Source organism: Lupinus angustifolius, chromosome LG06, assembly GCF_001865875.1.
Source record: "Lupinus angustifolius cultivar Tanjil chromosome LG06, LupAngTanjil_v1.0, whole genome shotgun sequence".
Taxonomy (NCBI): Eukaryota; Viridiplantae; Streptophyta; class Magnoliopsida; order Fabales; family Fabaceae; genus Lupinus; species Lupinus angustifolius.
The window spans coordinates 13,091,417-13,108,234 of record NC_032014.1 but is presented as its reverse complement, the minus strand read 5'-3'; the positions used below and the strand labels follow the sequence as shown (position 1 = coordinate 13,108,234).

Here is a 16,818-nt window from a genome sequence, read left to right as displayed (position 1 = left end):
GAAATAGTGTTATTAGTTTAAGAAAATATATGTGACAACTACAATAATAGAATTAAGTTATAATAAAATGAATAATTTTACATAGTGTGTGTATTTCAAGTATAAAAGAAAATACCTGTGCGAAATTGTTGTCGGAAAGATGATCTAGCAATTTCACGTACAGACGTCAATCTCAAGGTAGTTAAAATATTTGTTGATGTAGTCTCAAAAGGGTTATGAATAGAACCTAAAATTACAATAAATGAAAGTTGAATAAAACGTATTGTAATATATTAATATTTAGACTTTAAGATGACTAATACTTGAGTTTCTTCAGTGTATGGAAATGATATGTGGCAAATGTAATAATACTTGTAGTTCTTTGTTCAGAGTTTGTGCGAACATGAAGATTGTAATCATTTAATTGTGCTTCATTGTCATTATTTCGTCCATAGCGTGTTAAACGTCTTCTCGCTAATTCTTGTTGTCTTTGCTCTATGTTCATGTTGTTCCTTCTTTGTCTAACATATTGGTTTATTCTTTGTCGACGTTGTTCTTGTGATTCACGCCTACATGAATTTTCCATTCTCTGTAATGACACTTAACATAATGTTAGACAATTTTACGCAATTATAATATTTAAATTAGAAGAATATGAATATTTCTATTTCTTTATTATATATCAGTGTTAATGCTTTTAGATGTATGTAAATAGTGAAAACAAACAATAATAGAAAACAAATATGTTATTAAAATTTAACTATACTTATAGTTCAAACTTTGAACAATAGATTATATAACCATATTTTTTTAATTTTCAAAGTTAACAACGTGAAAAAATATTTCTTTATGTAGGTAATAAAGTTGAAATTTAAGTATAGTTACTAAAAACTTTTAATTATAGACCACATAATAATTACAGAAAAAATTACATGAAAAGGAAAACATTTTTATTTTAATTTTCTTTGAGCACATAATAATATATTATGACAAATATAATTATGACGAAGATATTAAGCTATTATTGTTAATCAAATCTAAGCATATATTGGAAACTAAATGATACGAATTAAACATATATTAATTAAGTATGATTTGCATAGAAGTGAATAAAATTAATCAAATGGTATCTCTATATAAAAAGCATTAGTGAGGAATAGTAGGGAACTGAATGATATAAATTAAATAAACGAAATATTAAGAGCAATAGCGACTATACTTGCTAATAATATAATTGAAGCAATAATCCAACGGCCAGCATACATTTCATCAGAATAATTATTCTGACCGAATCCAAACCGTCCACATACGGTTCCCTAAAGCCCAATCTCAACCGTTCATCTAATCTTTATAAACTAAGCTAAATCCTAAACCCAAGCGTTCTTACATTTTGCTGCCTCACTCTTTGTTGCGGATTATTCAGAAGCTCGCATCTGCTTAAGGTGAGATATGAACCTGACACCCTTTTAGATTCTTAGTTAACCTTCCAATTCTTAAACTTAATCGATTGAAAATGAAATGAAGCTTCACATTTTTAGATTCTACTTTATAATTCGTTGTTTTGAGATATCGCTGTTATTAGCTTCATCTATTGGTCAGTTTTGTTTGTTGTGGTCAATGGGTACAACCCTAGTTTAATAATTTGTAGTTTTTGAAGTGATTTGTATTGTTTGAATGAGATTCAAAGATATTTATACCACATTTAGCGTAAGTGATGGAATTATTCATTCTCATGGGTTTGTTAATTTATAAATGTCTTGTCCCTTAGGACTTAGTAGTTAGTAATATGAAAAACTACTTTTTATAATCAGCCAAGATATTTTTGTGTGATTAATAATCTGACATGATAAAATATGACTTAGACTTACCAGGATGATGAATTTGCACAACAACAATGCAATGTAATTTGTTGATGTCTTGAGTTAGTTGACCGTGTTTATGTTGTGTTCATATGCTTGGCAATACTGACATACATAGAAAGAATCATTAACAAATATAAAGAGAGTCGTTAACAAATATAAAAAGTCATTAACAAATACATAATTTTAACTAACATCTGTTGTCCCTTAGGCCTCAACACTTCCATAGTCAAACATCATCATATATATGTAACTGTGTTTTTTTTATTTTTCATAATACACTAATTTGCTTCCTACATCAAACCCAATAGGTTTATGAAAGTAAAATATGTTTTGTCTTTTCTATGTTCTTATTGATTAAATGCATTGATATAGAGTGTTGATATGTATTATATAAAAACTTTAATAATAGAAAGCAACAAAACCCCAATTTGAGGATTTCAATTTAATGTATGTCAGATAATTGAAGTTCACACGAAATTGAAGATAAATATAAGATGAAAACTACAAAAAGTTTTAAATTATGGTATTAGAAGGTTTAATTTTTTGTTTCAGTACAAAATATTGAATTGATGGATCAAATATTTGACCTTAATTGCATTTTCCTATTTTTTCTACTAAAATTTATGTATGCATTAATTGTTATGCGTTTTATTGACCTCCCTTTCTAAGTAGATTTTCATTTTAAAAAAAATCTATCAGATTTTCCTTGTGATATGATTTGTTATTTATTTTTTGTTCATGTGTTGATTCACTTAGCCATATTTATTTTGTTTAATTTGTTAATTTCGTTCAGAAATGTGTTCATTCACTTGGCCATATTTATTGTGTAATAACTTGAGTAAGCTTAACAATTTAACAAAAAAGTATGACATACCTTGATACTATGGACTGATATCTGGAATGTGTTTTATACTTTCTCCTTTGGTTGATGAATTTATGCACTTCTGTAAATTTCGTTCACAAAATGTGTTAATAAACTTTTGTAACGTTAATAATTTAACATGAAAAAGTATGACATTACCTTGATACTATGGACTGATCTGTGGAATGTGTTTTATATTTTCTCCTTTTGTTGTTGAATTTGTGCACTACTGTAAGTTAGTGTAACAAATTAAAAAATATGCAGGTTCTTGTGGAGGACAGTTTCTTTATGGTTATTGTTGAAGATGAAGATAAGTAATTGTTATTATTGTCTTATCCATTATTGTAATACTGGTTGAAATAATACTGATTGAAAAAAGTTAACTATCATTACTAATAAAACAATATGAAATACCTGAATGTTGCAAAAATATGATATAGAATAAAGATGGAGAGGAAATATTGAGAAATTACTCCAGTGATTTCTATTTTAACAATAATGACAAAACTTGAATTTGCACGTTTATAAAAAAAATGAAAACTGTCACTTCCCATCGACTTTCTCCATACAAAATGGGTACCATCATGGGAAGTTTGAAATAAGAATAAACTGCCATGACCATGTAAACCAGTTACCCACATTCCAGTCCAAACAAAACTGTTGTGGCAGTTTAAAAAGATACATTAATTAAATTAACATACCTCATAATCTATAGAGAAATGATTTTTTAGACTTATAAAGGGTAAAAAAGGAATAAAAATTACTCCAGTGACAGTTAAATGAAATTTTCCCTTTATATAATGGTATAGATATAAAGTCTATACTATATATATATATATACTGTATATAAAGATAAAATATGGTGTAATTTTCATCATGGTGTAATTTCTTTTTCTTATTTTGTTCTTCACATTATTTAATTTTTACAAAAAAATCATATAATCCTAATTAACAATCACCAACACATTAATTAACCACATTTTTTCACCTTAATAATAGTTACTTTAAACTTTCAAACATATATCATGATTATTAGATACACAAAATGAGAAATTAACATAAGTTTTATGTATATCATATTAACTATCACATGTTATCTTTTAAATTTTCACTCTCTATTAAGTTTATATATTGTATTCTATATCAAAATAATCAGCCACTATAGTATGATTTGTATTTCCAGCCTTCACATATTTTTTATTTTCACAACAAAAATCATATAATCATTCTTCAGTTTTTTTATATTCTTCTGCAATCACTTCTTTTATTTCCGCAACAAAAACATATAATCATGATAATTTAATATGTGTAGGTTAAAACTACTTTTTTGGAACTGCTATTTAGAACGTGCCATTATCATTCGTTTTTAAAAAAACTGCCTGAAGGGAATATGTTAGGTGGAGGACTATACTTCAGTTTTTGCAAAAAATGATCTATGACTTTTGAAATATAGTTCATATATTATTTCAAATTTGTGCATAATCTTAGCTAAAAATATCTGATTTTTGAATTATTTAAAGATTATGTCATGGTAGCATTATTTAGAGATGAGAATATAGGATTGCACAAACTAAAAGATAGTTTGTGCAAAAATATAAAATATTTTTGAACCCTGGACCAAATTAATAAACCTTCAAACATAAAATACATTCAAACGTAAATAATTAGTAAGATAGTTTTTCAATAAGATAAATCTTACAATTATCTTCAAATCTCTAAGTATTTATGGTACATTTGATCTATTTTATGATTATTTTCCACAATATCTCATTAACCCAAATGATAAACTTCTAAATTGCGGTCTCTCTATTGTCCATTTCACACTCCTTTCTCATTTCATTTTTTATTTTTGGTTTCCTTTTCTCTCCCCGTCCTTTTATCTTCTCATTGGGTTCGCTTCTTCTCTTTGTTGTTTTTAGGGCATAATTTTTATCAATCGATGTAGTTCCACTACAAATATGCTAATTTTGACACTACTCATGGCATTGAAGTTTTTTTAACAAAGATTATAATGTAAGGTACGATGTAAAAAAAATAACAAAGATATTAGATCTGTAAGGTATACATATTCATTTTACTTTCCATTTCCATACTTTATTCTTATTCTTAGGCATTCTTGAATTTATATGTTTCAGGTGAAAAAGTCTAGCCACCACCATTGCGCTATAATTTTATTATTTTTTATTTGTTGATATATTTTCTTATAAAAGTGGGTGATTAGTGGTGTGATGAATGAAAAATAGATGTTGGTAATTGCACCATATAACATAAGATAAATGATGATAAGGGCATCATTGATATAGATCATACAACTTTTTTTTGCTTGCAATTAAACTTACCACTTTATGCATTGTATTCTAAATATTGATAATGATCTTATTATTTTCTATATATTGCATTGTATTTTGAACCTAGATAGGCGATTTTAGTTTCAAATTTTTAGGTAAGAGTAGATAACATGGTCATGGTGGGAAAGGAAGTAACATGGTGCCAAAATGTTTTATAGGATGATGATTAATTTTCAGTGTCTTTTAAATAGCGTGTTGAGTACCAATTTTTAGCGTTTAATTTCCTGCATACTAAATTTTTTCTATAGAAAGTACACTTTTTTATTATGTATTGGTCATTTCTTTTATCCTCTCTATTTTTTGTTGCAATGTACATGTTTGAAACAAACACAATGTGGAAAGGGATGCATTTTAGTGACATTTGGCAGGACTTTTAGTTACTGATTGCATTAGGTGTCATTTTGAAAATTCAAAGAAAACAACTAAATCTTTATCCCATTTAAAAATAAAGGCAAGAAATTCATGCAAAATATTTATGAAATTGTGTACTTTCTATTTCTATAGTGCTAAAAAACCATCATATTTGAAATGATATGTTTACAATAATATCACTACTCATGTTGCATATTAAAGTAGTGAAATATATTAAAGAAAGATTATTACTCGGATTACCATATTTCTAATTTGGGCGATCATTATTAAAAAATAAGAATGTAATTAGCAAACATTTCATGACGATATTACGTATTATGTTTTAAACATAATTAGCAGTGTATCCGTGCACTTGCACGGGCCGCTTCTTTGTTTATGCATAATGCAAATGTAATATATATATATTTTATAATATCAATAAATCATGTATTGAAACATTATATTTCTCATTCATATAGGTGCAATATTAACATTGATTTTTGAGTGTATATGTAGAATATTAACAATTATAAATGCTTTTGTATAAGCATTTATTTGTTGAAAATATGATTATAGAAAATATTTGATTCTTAAATAACTCAATAAATAAAATTCAAATTGTATTGGATAATATCTCACCTCTATATTCTCTATATAAAATTATAAATATAAAGAGTTATTTTTGCATCATATTTTTTGTGATTACGTTTATAAGTATCATATAAAGTCATAAAGATTTTTTAGCATATCTCTTAAATGTTTATGTTTTATTTTAGATTAATGTTCATTGTGTATAAATATTTGAATATATTTTTAGCATTCAAATATTGTATAATTAAATGTTATTTATTTGATTATGTTTTAGCTAATAATCATTGTATGAAAATAACTCATAAATTAAAAACACACTAAGTTAGGATATGACAGATATTTTTTCTGATAAATTTAATAAAAAGAGTCTAATAATTGATTTGTTATATTACTAATTAAAATACATATATTTTTCATGAATATATATACCATTGTTATCTTTTAATTAAATAATATAATGATAGTAATTAAATACACGTGACCCGTGCATTCGCATGGCTAAAAACACACATGTTACCCGTACATTCGCATTACTAAGAAAACACATGTTACACATGTATTCGCATAGTTAAAACGCACATATTACTAATACATTCATATTATTAATAATATATATCTTACTTGTGTATTTGCATGTTTAAGCACATAAGAAAAATAAATTGATAATTTTTAATTTGAATTTTCTACAATTAGTATTAAATTATTAGTATTAAATTATTATTAACATATCAAATATATAATATAAAATATATAAAAAGTAGGAAGGAAAAAATGTGAGGAGGAGATGACATGTGACATGAAGGAAAAAATGTAAGGAGAAATTGACATGTGACATAAGAGAGTTTTTTTTATTATGTTGTTAATAGAGAAAAATTAAAATGCAAAGAATGTGAACTGTAATATTAAAATTCAGTGCGAAAAAATGTCAAAATACTTTGATGAGGTGAAAAAGTACAATTATTATTAGATTAATGATAAACATTAAATTATATAGATAGATTAATGTAAAGAAATAATTTGAATATGAAAAATGATTTCAATTTCATCTAATGTTCAATGACTATTACTTATTAACATAACAAAACATAGATGTTGTAAACACTCAATTTTAGTGGGGTAGCGACATGAACCAATCACGTGAGAAGGAGGTGACATGTGACATGAAGGAAAAAATGTAAGGGAAAAGTGACATGTGGCATGAGGGAATGAGAAAGTGACATGTGGGAAGGAGAAAGTGACATATGACATGAGGGAAGGAGAAAGTGACATGAGGGAGTTTTTTTTATTATATTGTTAATAGATAAGTTTATTTCAATGATTACGCCTTAATTACATAATCCACCTACAAAAATATTTATGAGGGATTTAATGATTTGAATGCTCAATTTTTAAAAAATAAGATCGAATAATCGTTATAATTTCTCCGAGTAATTATATAATTATACATAGGCTAACACATTTTATTTGGACTTGAGATAAACTATGTATAGATGGAGAATATCTGGGTGAAATAAAGATAATTATAAAAAAATCAAGATAGTGGGCGTTTATTTTGTAAAACTAATTGGGTAGTTTTGTTCCAGCTTCTCAAATAAACGTTTTTTCAAGAACATTCCTCTATGAAACAAAATGAGTGTCAAAATGTAAAAAAAGGAAACAGCTACAAGTACAGTATTGCTGGAAAACATAACCAAAAAGGACATTAGTAAATACAACAGCCATTGAAGAATATGGCACAAAGACCATTATGCTTACATACAACTAGTTACAAACTAGACTGCTACATAGAGTTTGCAATCGCCTCATTCCAAAACATATTGAAGCTGAAATGAGCTATAATAACTCTTGAAACTTGAGTACAGTGTATTATAGAATGAGCACCTAACATGTTATAAGGATTAAAGACTTTCTACTGCTACAAGCATTCTACAACATCCAAGTGGAATGGATTCTAGCTATTGCCATCTTTTAGAGGACTTCGCCAAGGTAGAGCTACTACTAGCTGTGGGTTTTCTAAGACCTGCGAGCGAGATAAAGAAAAAAGTAGCAGAACCAATGGAGATTAGATCGGAGAACAGTTTAAAATAGGAAAAGAAGTGAGAGCAAAGTAGAGAATTAAATTATGGAGACATATTAGAATTCGAAGGGAAAGCTAATCGGATATGCGTACTTGATAAAGATTTTGAGGAGCTTCTGTTCATTGATAGCCTGGAAGGTCTTGGCTGCAGTTTTGGTGGGTCTTGTGGAGCTTTGGGAATTTTGGATGCTACAATGGCTCTGCATTCAATTACATTGATATCAGGTCTGATTTAAATATAGATGGATTGGTAACAAGTCTTGAGCATATAAATGGGACCCAACAATCATTACTTGTTAACTTTACCCAACATCATTCTATGCTAGAATAGCCTTGAGAACTTGAGTGAAAGAGAAACTTACTTTTCCGTGTTCTCAGCTCGAAGGTCGCCTGCTTTTGTGTTCTTAGCAGGTGTAGTTTCAGCTTCCTTATCAACTTCGGGAAAAAGAGTGTACTCCACAATACTGCTGATTGAACCATCAGTTTCTGTTCCCATTGAAAGAACACCATCAGATATGTCACTTAATCTCTCCTCCGAATCCGCATCTCCAAATCCTAAGAGTTCAACGTCCTCATTGAAATTTTGAATGGTATCTTCGCTGTCTAATTTCAACTGTAGAAGACTAGACCTGTTCCTGAAATCATCCATTGATTGATGAGAACCAGCTTCTGAATGCTTATCACTATACGCTGAGCAGTTGTCCACGTCAGAAGCCGCTTTCTCTTTGTCTCCAGAGCTCCTTGCTCGAAAAAGTCTCATGCTGTGTCGGGGAGTCCCTATAGAATGTCTTCTTGGGGATGATAAGTCACGCCTTAGTGAGATCATACCAGGCTTTGAATTTGAACCATTGTGATTAGCCTTCTGTGACTGCAACCGCTCAATCTCTTCATCCTTCCTTGCAACTGTATCCTTAAGAGATGCCACCTGCAAGAACGATATAAGTCAATCTACAATTGTATATGACAGCCGCGATAAATTTTAAGCCAAACTGGTTTCATTTCACAATTCAACCATCACTGTAAGCAAAAAAGTCATCTGCCTAGTGTATTAGACACTACTTTTTGTGGCTTCGTCCATGTTGTTCGATCCATGTAGCTGATCCCACCTAGTGGGGAAAAGGATTGGTTGTTGTTGTTTTATATTTTCCCTATGTAACTTCCCGATTCAAACAAAGTGTCATTGGATTTAGTGCTTCATAAACCATATACAGAGTTGCATACTTCCCAACCAAAACGAGGTGCAACTTTGAATTTAGGGATTCATAAGTTAGGTGTACAATATACATGTGCATTAGCTACTACAAGAGAAATTGGATATGTGGCAATGACCAAAAAAACATCTTGGTGCTTTGTTGATAACAAGACCTCGGCATCTCTTCATCAACTAAAACACCAGCAATCAATGTAAAACACACTGAAAAACAGAAATAACCTGTTCCATAAGTTCTCTCACATCCTTTCCCTCTTTGTTGCTGCGAGCAGCACCTAATTCAACACCAGAAACTCTCTCAGCAAACTTCAAGGTGCTTATAGTTTCAGAGTATGAGGCAACATCAGGATTAAGCTGTACAAACATCAGGGTTTTCGCTTGACCACCTAGAAAATATGAGGAACAAAGCTATTGCAATTAGTAAGCCATGATTAAATATGTTAAAATCAAAGTACCAAAAGATAATTCCAAATTATGATAAAACTGTAAATTTGTATCGACAGTAAAAACAATTACCCAATGAACTCTGAAGAAGCTGAGTCAACTTGCTATTCCTATACGGCACATGGGCACTCTTCTGTGCTAGAGCAAATATCACATCTCCAAGTGCTGATAGTGATTTGTTTATATGTTGAGCCTCCTTAAGCCTATCACCAGTTGCTTCAGAACGATCCACTCTTTCGCTTCCTGCAAGATCTACAAGATGCAGACATCCACGCAAGAGAGAGTTGGTCTTCAAATCCGTTCCGCGAACATGAACAGAGAGAACACTATCACATGATTATAAAAATAAAATGAGCTGTATGCCTTCACAATTGAGAAAATGACATTAGAATAAAATCTTAAAACTGTGAATGTGACCTGTGTGATCTGCTGCTTCTTTCGTTTAAGGCTGTTGCACTAGTTGCACGGTTCGTCAACCCGGTATTCATCAACTCGAGGACATCAGTCATTGAATTCACAGAATGCATACTTGCATCAGGAACAGCCAACCCATTTGGTTGGGTAGTATTCCAAATCCCAAGTGTGTGTAAGTCAAGGAAACAATGTTGTGTTTGAATATAGTGATGCTAACACACATTATAGAAAATAAAGAAACATGAGGCAAGTAAATGAACAATACTAATGTTATTTGATAATGTATTGGTATATGCATAGTTGTAGATTAATACATAAATGAAATAGCATGCAAGTTTAAGGAAAAATACAGAGTTGCATATTTCTGATAAAAAAAGTCAGTCGAATGCATTAGACTCTTGCCAGTGTAAAGTATAGGAAAATTCACTAAGAAAAGGGAAAAAGGATATCTTTTCTGAGAACCATTGCTTGATAGTAGATCACGAATTTGTTCGTTATAAATTTCAACCATTTGCACACAAACTTCATAAATAATAGAGCTTCTCCTACTCTGGGAGATATGGAAAAGATCATGAAGTGCTCGATAGTTTACTCCCCAATCTGAATTTGATAATAGGCTTGGTCCACTCTAGTACATGACCAAATAAAGTAAACTTTTGAACTTTTCTAGCGATGTAAATGAAGTACTAAAAATATAAAATGCATACCATTGTATACGTCTTTCCTGAGCCGGTTTGACCATAAGCAAATATACACACATTATATCCATCAAGAACAGAACGAATTAGTGGTTGAGTGTCAATGAATACTTCCTCTACAACAATAAAATTTTACACATAAGTTGAGCATACTATCAATTTCAACAACCCATAACTTGTAATAAATAATAATAATAATAATAATAATAATAATAATAATAATAATAATAATAATAATAAAAAAAGAAAGAAGACAGTACCTTGAGTAGATACTTGACCAAATACTTTGTTAAATTTAAAATGTTTGCGACTTTCTTTTCCTGGTTTAAGAGGATTGCTAATAACTAAATCTCCATCATCACCAACAAACTCAACTGTTGAGTGTTTTTGACTTTGCCCAGGAAGAAATGGCCTAACTCGACAATATACCCTGATATTTCCTATTGATAAATGGTTTAGAATAAAAAGGAAGAACAAATCAGGTCAGGAATCAAGCAAAGGCACACATGTGGAATGATTTTAATATAAGGAGTAAATCATAAAAACCTTTCAAATCTTGAACTTCATTATACAATTTTCGATTTTCTGCCAGAACTACATGATAATTTTCAGCAGCCTCAGCTAGACCTTTAAGCTTGATTCCTATATGTGCATGAACATCTTGTAAATAACTCTAATTCATCAAAAAAAGGATTAATACAGGATAAATCGTTCAAAATTTTAAACATTGTATCTTACCAAAGTACTTGAATTCCTCCATGTAGCTTCCTTTTGTTTTTATCACTTCATTTTTTATGGACTTCATCCCAGCTCTCAATTTCTATAAAGCATCAAATTATATGGTATAGGACAAGAAAGAAATTGGCAATCATAAAGCAAATAGCATAATCAGAGAGAAGAAAACCTGGATAACTCTATGTTGGGAATTTAAGAAACTTTGATAGGTATGTTCTTTATTCTTCCATTTCAAATATGTGGATTCTGAAGATGCCTCCAGATCCTTCACACGTTTCCTTGCGTTGGCCAAATGACGCTGAAGTTCCTGGATCTTTTTCTCATATTCAGCTTTAGATTCATTAGCTTGCAATTCCAACTGCAAAACCTGTCCTTCATGCGTTCCTCTGGCCATTTCTAACTCTTGCTTCAATGCAGAAATTTCAATTTCATTACGAATTTTTTCTTTCTTTAATCGAGAAAAATCCTGGTCTTCGAGTTTCTTCTTCTCCTCAAATTTATTTTGTTCAAGCTGCAAAGTAAACTGATGGTACAAATGATTGTATCATGTTACTAGCTAATCGAAATCAGGTTGAAAATTGAAAAGAGTACCTGTTATGAAAACTTTAAAAGCTAAAAGTAACATTTAAATATAATTGAAATCAAATCAATCTTATTTTTTCCACAATAATATAAAGGAAAGCCACTTTAACATAAAAGCATTTTATTGTATATAAAGTGATAATCACTCATATAAACCATTTTAATTCCTTAACATACTGGAAGTCAAGTTCACATCAAGTCAGTCTGATTAATGGTATCCCTTTGTTACATGGGAGACAAGTAATATAAGTGATGTTCTTATTGTTAAGAATTATCGTGATAATTACTAGCTTTTCACCCAAATAAATAACATCACTCTAAAATGCAACAGAAATGAGCCAGCCACTTATCTTCTAGTTCATGAATGGGGAAATTTTAAGCAATGATGAAAATGACAATGAAATTATCATAAGTAAATTTTTAACAAAACCCAGGATCTATATTGATAGTTTGTTCCATTATCTTAAACTCAAAGATAGGGCTAGAGATAGAATTGCACCTTCATCTGCTGAACCCAACCTGTAACAACCTGTAGAAAGTGGAGTCAACTCTAATATTAAATCATTAATATAAAAGACCAGTAAAGTGTGATCCTATTTCTAGATACATTAACACAGAAAATACCTCATTCTCTTCAGTTGTCCCTTCAGCAAGGGTTTCAAGTGCATTCATTCTCAATTGGTACTTTCCCTCACGAGCCTTGAAAAGATTGTTTTGCTTTAGGCATGCAACATTGTAAAATGGTCATTTTTCAAAAATAACTGAAAAGCTAATATTCTTTGGGGGGAAATGTGTGAAGAATGTTAATATTACATTTTTCAAGCCTTCCGCTTGATTTGAATAGCGCAACTCAATTACTTGCAAAATTTTCCTCAACAGGCATGCTGCACGCTGAGCCTAGAATCACATAAATAAATGGCAAATTGAATCACTGCTCAGTGACAGAGTCAAATTAAAATTTTCTAGAGTACGAACATAAGTAGTAGTAGTACTATGAATAATTTACTACACAACCATTTACTATTTAGTCCACTTACATGAGGTACATCTCCATTCTTCCTTTCAAAGATATCACCAAGGATCCTATTTCCTATGTTAAAAAGCAATTCAGTTGAGGTAGTCTGCAGAAAAAGAATTTGCTCATATATCAGAGCCGTATGAGTTAACCGCAAGAATGCTAGTGTATATTACATGTTAATGAATTATTGAATGGTAAACACAAGAAGAAAAGGAAACATTGATAGTGAAAACAAATTAGGTGTCTTATTGACTTACATCCAAACTGTTTGATTTTACTAATTCCATAAGTTTAGCATCTGAAAGATCCACATGCGATCCTCGCTTCAATTGGGACAGTTCATTAGATTTCAATCCATCTAAGGAAGCAACTTCATCTGGAGAAGGAAAATAAAATTATAATATAACAAATAACATCAATATACTAGGGTAAGAATAGCAATAACATTCTTTAACAACAATAACCAAGCTATCCCATTAGGTTGGATTGGGAAAAGGGATCACATGGCATCATTGGGCTATAATGAAATTCAAATTTACAACAAATCTACTTCGAGAGCAAGACAATTTTTACAAATCGAAATACCTGATACAACAGAACCGTCAATAGCACGTTGGATTTTTGAAGCATCCTTGAGGCAACTATCAGTTTCCTCTAAGGGTGTTAGATCTGACCGGTCCCACCTCTTTCTAGAACTTTGGATATTTTCCCGAGCAGCATTACAAGCAAAATGAGTTTTCAGAGTCTCAAGGCAGTGCAACACAGGCAACATGGATCCCTGCAAATATTCTCAAACCACAATTAAATAATTAGGACAGAGCAAACAATGTGTAGTAAGAAAATGAAATTTTTTGCCTTGAAAATTGATGTTTTAACATATCGAAAAGTGTCGGACTTAGTTTTTCAATGTTAAATTTATTCTTTTGTATTTCTTAAACAATGCCCTTATGAGTTATGACATTTTTTAAGACAACTCCTCTTTTATTAGCCACAGACCAGCTTAAGCTAGTACAAGTAGAGTACTAGTTTCAAGATCCAAGAAAAATAAAGTAAATATTAACCTCACCTACGACATAGTACTATAGTAGGCATCACAATAAAAAACATTCAGTGGTTCACCTTCATGGTATGGAAAAAGGTTAAACAAAAAATCTATTTCCAATAAAAATAAAAATAAGGCATTCATCCAGCCAACCCTTCAGTCAAGTGTGATCAAAGGGAATCAAAGACGTAACTCAGCATGTTTTCAAAATACAATGCATGTAAGGAACTACTTATACCTGCACAAGGTCTGACAAATCAAATCCGGGCAATCCCAAATCATCCAATGCGACGAGAAACCTTTTAACACTCATCAGCTCTTCCAAAGAACCATTTCCCTGAAGTTAAAAGTTGCATTTCCTTAGAAAACTAAGGACAACTGGATGATAAATAAATAAGGTCTAACTTAGTGTAATCGCAATTACAAAACAAAGAATATGAGCATATGCATAGTGAAACCAAAAGAAAATTATGAAGCTGTATATAAGTATATGATGCAGGGAAAGAAGCCCTACACTTTCCACTGAACCAGGAACCAGCTTGTCCAAAATACTGCATAATACAGATCCATCCCTCAGCCACGACCGCAATTCCTCCTCTGAAGTTTCTAAGGGAAGATTATAGTTAGGAAGCACCGCATTTATCCAATTCACCAGAGACGCAAGCTGGCTACCTGAAACCACATCAAAATCTTTTGTTGTGGATAGGGTATATAAGGAATACAAATAACAATCTTAAGAGACAGAACAGAAAGCATTTGATCTGTTACCTTCAAACACACTTCCCCGAGGAAACCCGTTTAAGTTATCCATTCCTCCTTTCCCCGTCCCACTTGCTCCAACTCTATGCTCGTTTTCGATACTCCTCGGTCTTTAAATTAACTATGCCTACACTGCCACAGGAAAAAATCTTAATAAGCACAAGTGCACAACACAAGTACACGACTATAACCAAACACGCTAACAGTAGCTTAAATTTAAACCAAAGATATTAGCTTTGCAAAAACCTTGTCCAACAAATAAGACAAAAACCATAAGAGGTAATATGAACAAGTATTTTTAAAATTAAAAAAAAAAAAAAAAAAAATCTTTTACCAGAGCCTACTTCTCAGCGAAATAACATTTAATAGGGGAAACAGAATTTTTTTCGTTAAACACTTAAACTAAACTACATTGAACAAAATAGTGAGGTTAAAAGATATTTTGATTCAAATTATTTTCTCAGGAACCAAACAGAGTTGAAAATGCAAATGGAGAAACCCAATTTGATAAAAACAAAATTGAAGAACTGCAACTCCAAAACGGAGCTAAAATCTTTAGATGAAACGCATTAAAAATTGCACAACAAACAAACGAAAAAAAAGGGGAAAGTGTAGCAGATCGAAGCGAACCTATGTTTATAGAGCAATGTAGGAAGAATTTGAAGGAAAAGAAGGCACGATATCACGTTTTTGAGGCAGAAATCAAATCGAAGAAATGAAAACAATAACAAAGTTGGCAGAAAATATAGAGAAAATTTCAATGCAAAATTGCAGGAAAAAAAAGGAAAGGTTTTTTTGGGTTTGGGGGGAAAGAGGAAGAACAGAATTTAGGGGCGAGATTTGGTTTGGTTTTGTTTGGTTTGATTTGAGAGATAAAGTGGGAGGGAGAGAAAGAAGGTTATGGAAAATGGAGCTTTCCTTTCTTGTTTGTTGTGTTGTGTTTTCAAATGAAAAGGGTTGGGGCATGGAATTTTTGGAAATTTTAGTAAAATAGTAAACTGAATTGGATTTGAAGCCAAACAATGCTAGTCTTTGATTTGAAACTTTATTAGTTAAGTAAATTAAATGTATTTAGTAAAATTATACAAATTATTTATCTCTTGTATACTATATTTATTTATATACATATATTATATTAATTATCCTTGTACCAGAAAAAATGTAATCTTTCTAATAAAATATTATGATAAGTTCCATCAATTTAAATAAAATATATAGTAAACTACACTAACACCCTTGAGTTTTAGAGAAATTACATAAATCATCTTCACTTTTCTACACCTACACAAACCCCTAATTTTCATACTTTCATTATACTGATCACCCTGCATGAGAAATAAGTGTATTTTTTGAATAAAAAATGTGATAAATGTAATTAAGTTAAATAAGACATTGTAGATTATGTCCATAATATATTAGTCAATACTTCTTTATTATTTTTGGTTCGTTACGATATAGTATAAGAGCGATTTAAACAATATTCCTTTAGAATTGTTGATACATTTTGTAACCAAAACTAATAAAGATACATTGATTTGTATAGTATTTGAATTTTTCTTCACAATATATTATGTTTTGTTTAACTTAGTTGCATTTATCACATTTTTTGTTTAAAAGATTACACTTATCTCTCATACAGGGATGATCAATGTAATGAAAGTATAAAAACTAGGGGAGGTTTGTGTAGGTATAGAAAAGTGATGAGTGATTTGTGTAATTTCATTAAAACTCAGAGGGTGACAGTGTAATTAACTCTAAAATATAATATATTATCGAGATAAGTTCAAATAGGATAAGAGTCAATATCTTTTTGATATTTTTATTTGCTACAAAATGCATCAATAAT

General features: G+C 30.5%; 1 protein-coding gene and 1 long non-coding RNA gene across 3 annotated transcripts; both read right to left on the bottom strand.

Moving 5' to 3' along the window:
• LOC109350965 lies at window positions 122-1,894 on the bottom strand. The gene is made up of 3 exons (XR_002108162.1): window positions 1,848-1,894; window positions 383-568; window positions 122-226 (listed from the first exon to the last, which is right to left on the bottom strand). It is a non-coding gene; the product is annotated as an uncharacterized LOC109350965 (long non-coding RNA).
• LOC109349959 (kinesin-like protein KIN-14J) lies at window positions 7,624-15,943 on the bottom strand. 2 transcript variants are annotated; one of them, XM_019591038.1, is made up of 22 exons: window positions 15,603-15,943; window positions 14,982-15,108; window positions 14,728-14,885; window positions 14,452-14,550; window positions 13,757-13,949; window positions 13,429-13,547; window positions 13,191-13,274; window positions 12,967-13,050; window positions 12,778-12,870; window positions 12,653-12,682; window positions 11,741-12,094; window positions 11,575-11,656; window positions 11,383-11,478; window positions 11,097-11,276; window positions 10,846-10,952; window positions 10,588-10,766; window positions 10,142-10,306; window positions 9,797-10,050; window positions 9,503-9,666; window positions 8,433-8,995; window positions 8,164-8,270; window positions 7,624-8,013 (listed from the first exon to the last, which is right to left on the bottom strand). In XM_019591038.1, exons 2-22 carry the CDS (start codon window positions 15,022-15,024, stop codon window positions 7,949-7,951), a joined length of 3,219 nt encoding a protein of 1,072 aa, XP_019446583.1. In that variant the 5' UTR covers window positions 15,025-15,108; window positions 15,603-15,943; the 3' UTR covers window positions 7,624-7,948. The 2 variants fall into 2 exon arrangements, with proteins under 2 accessions (XP_019446583.1, XP_019446582.1); XM_019591037.1 differs by having other exon boundaries at window positions 14,982-15,104.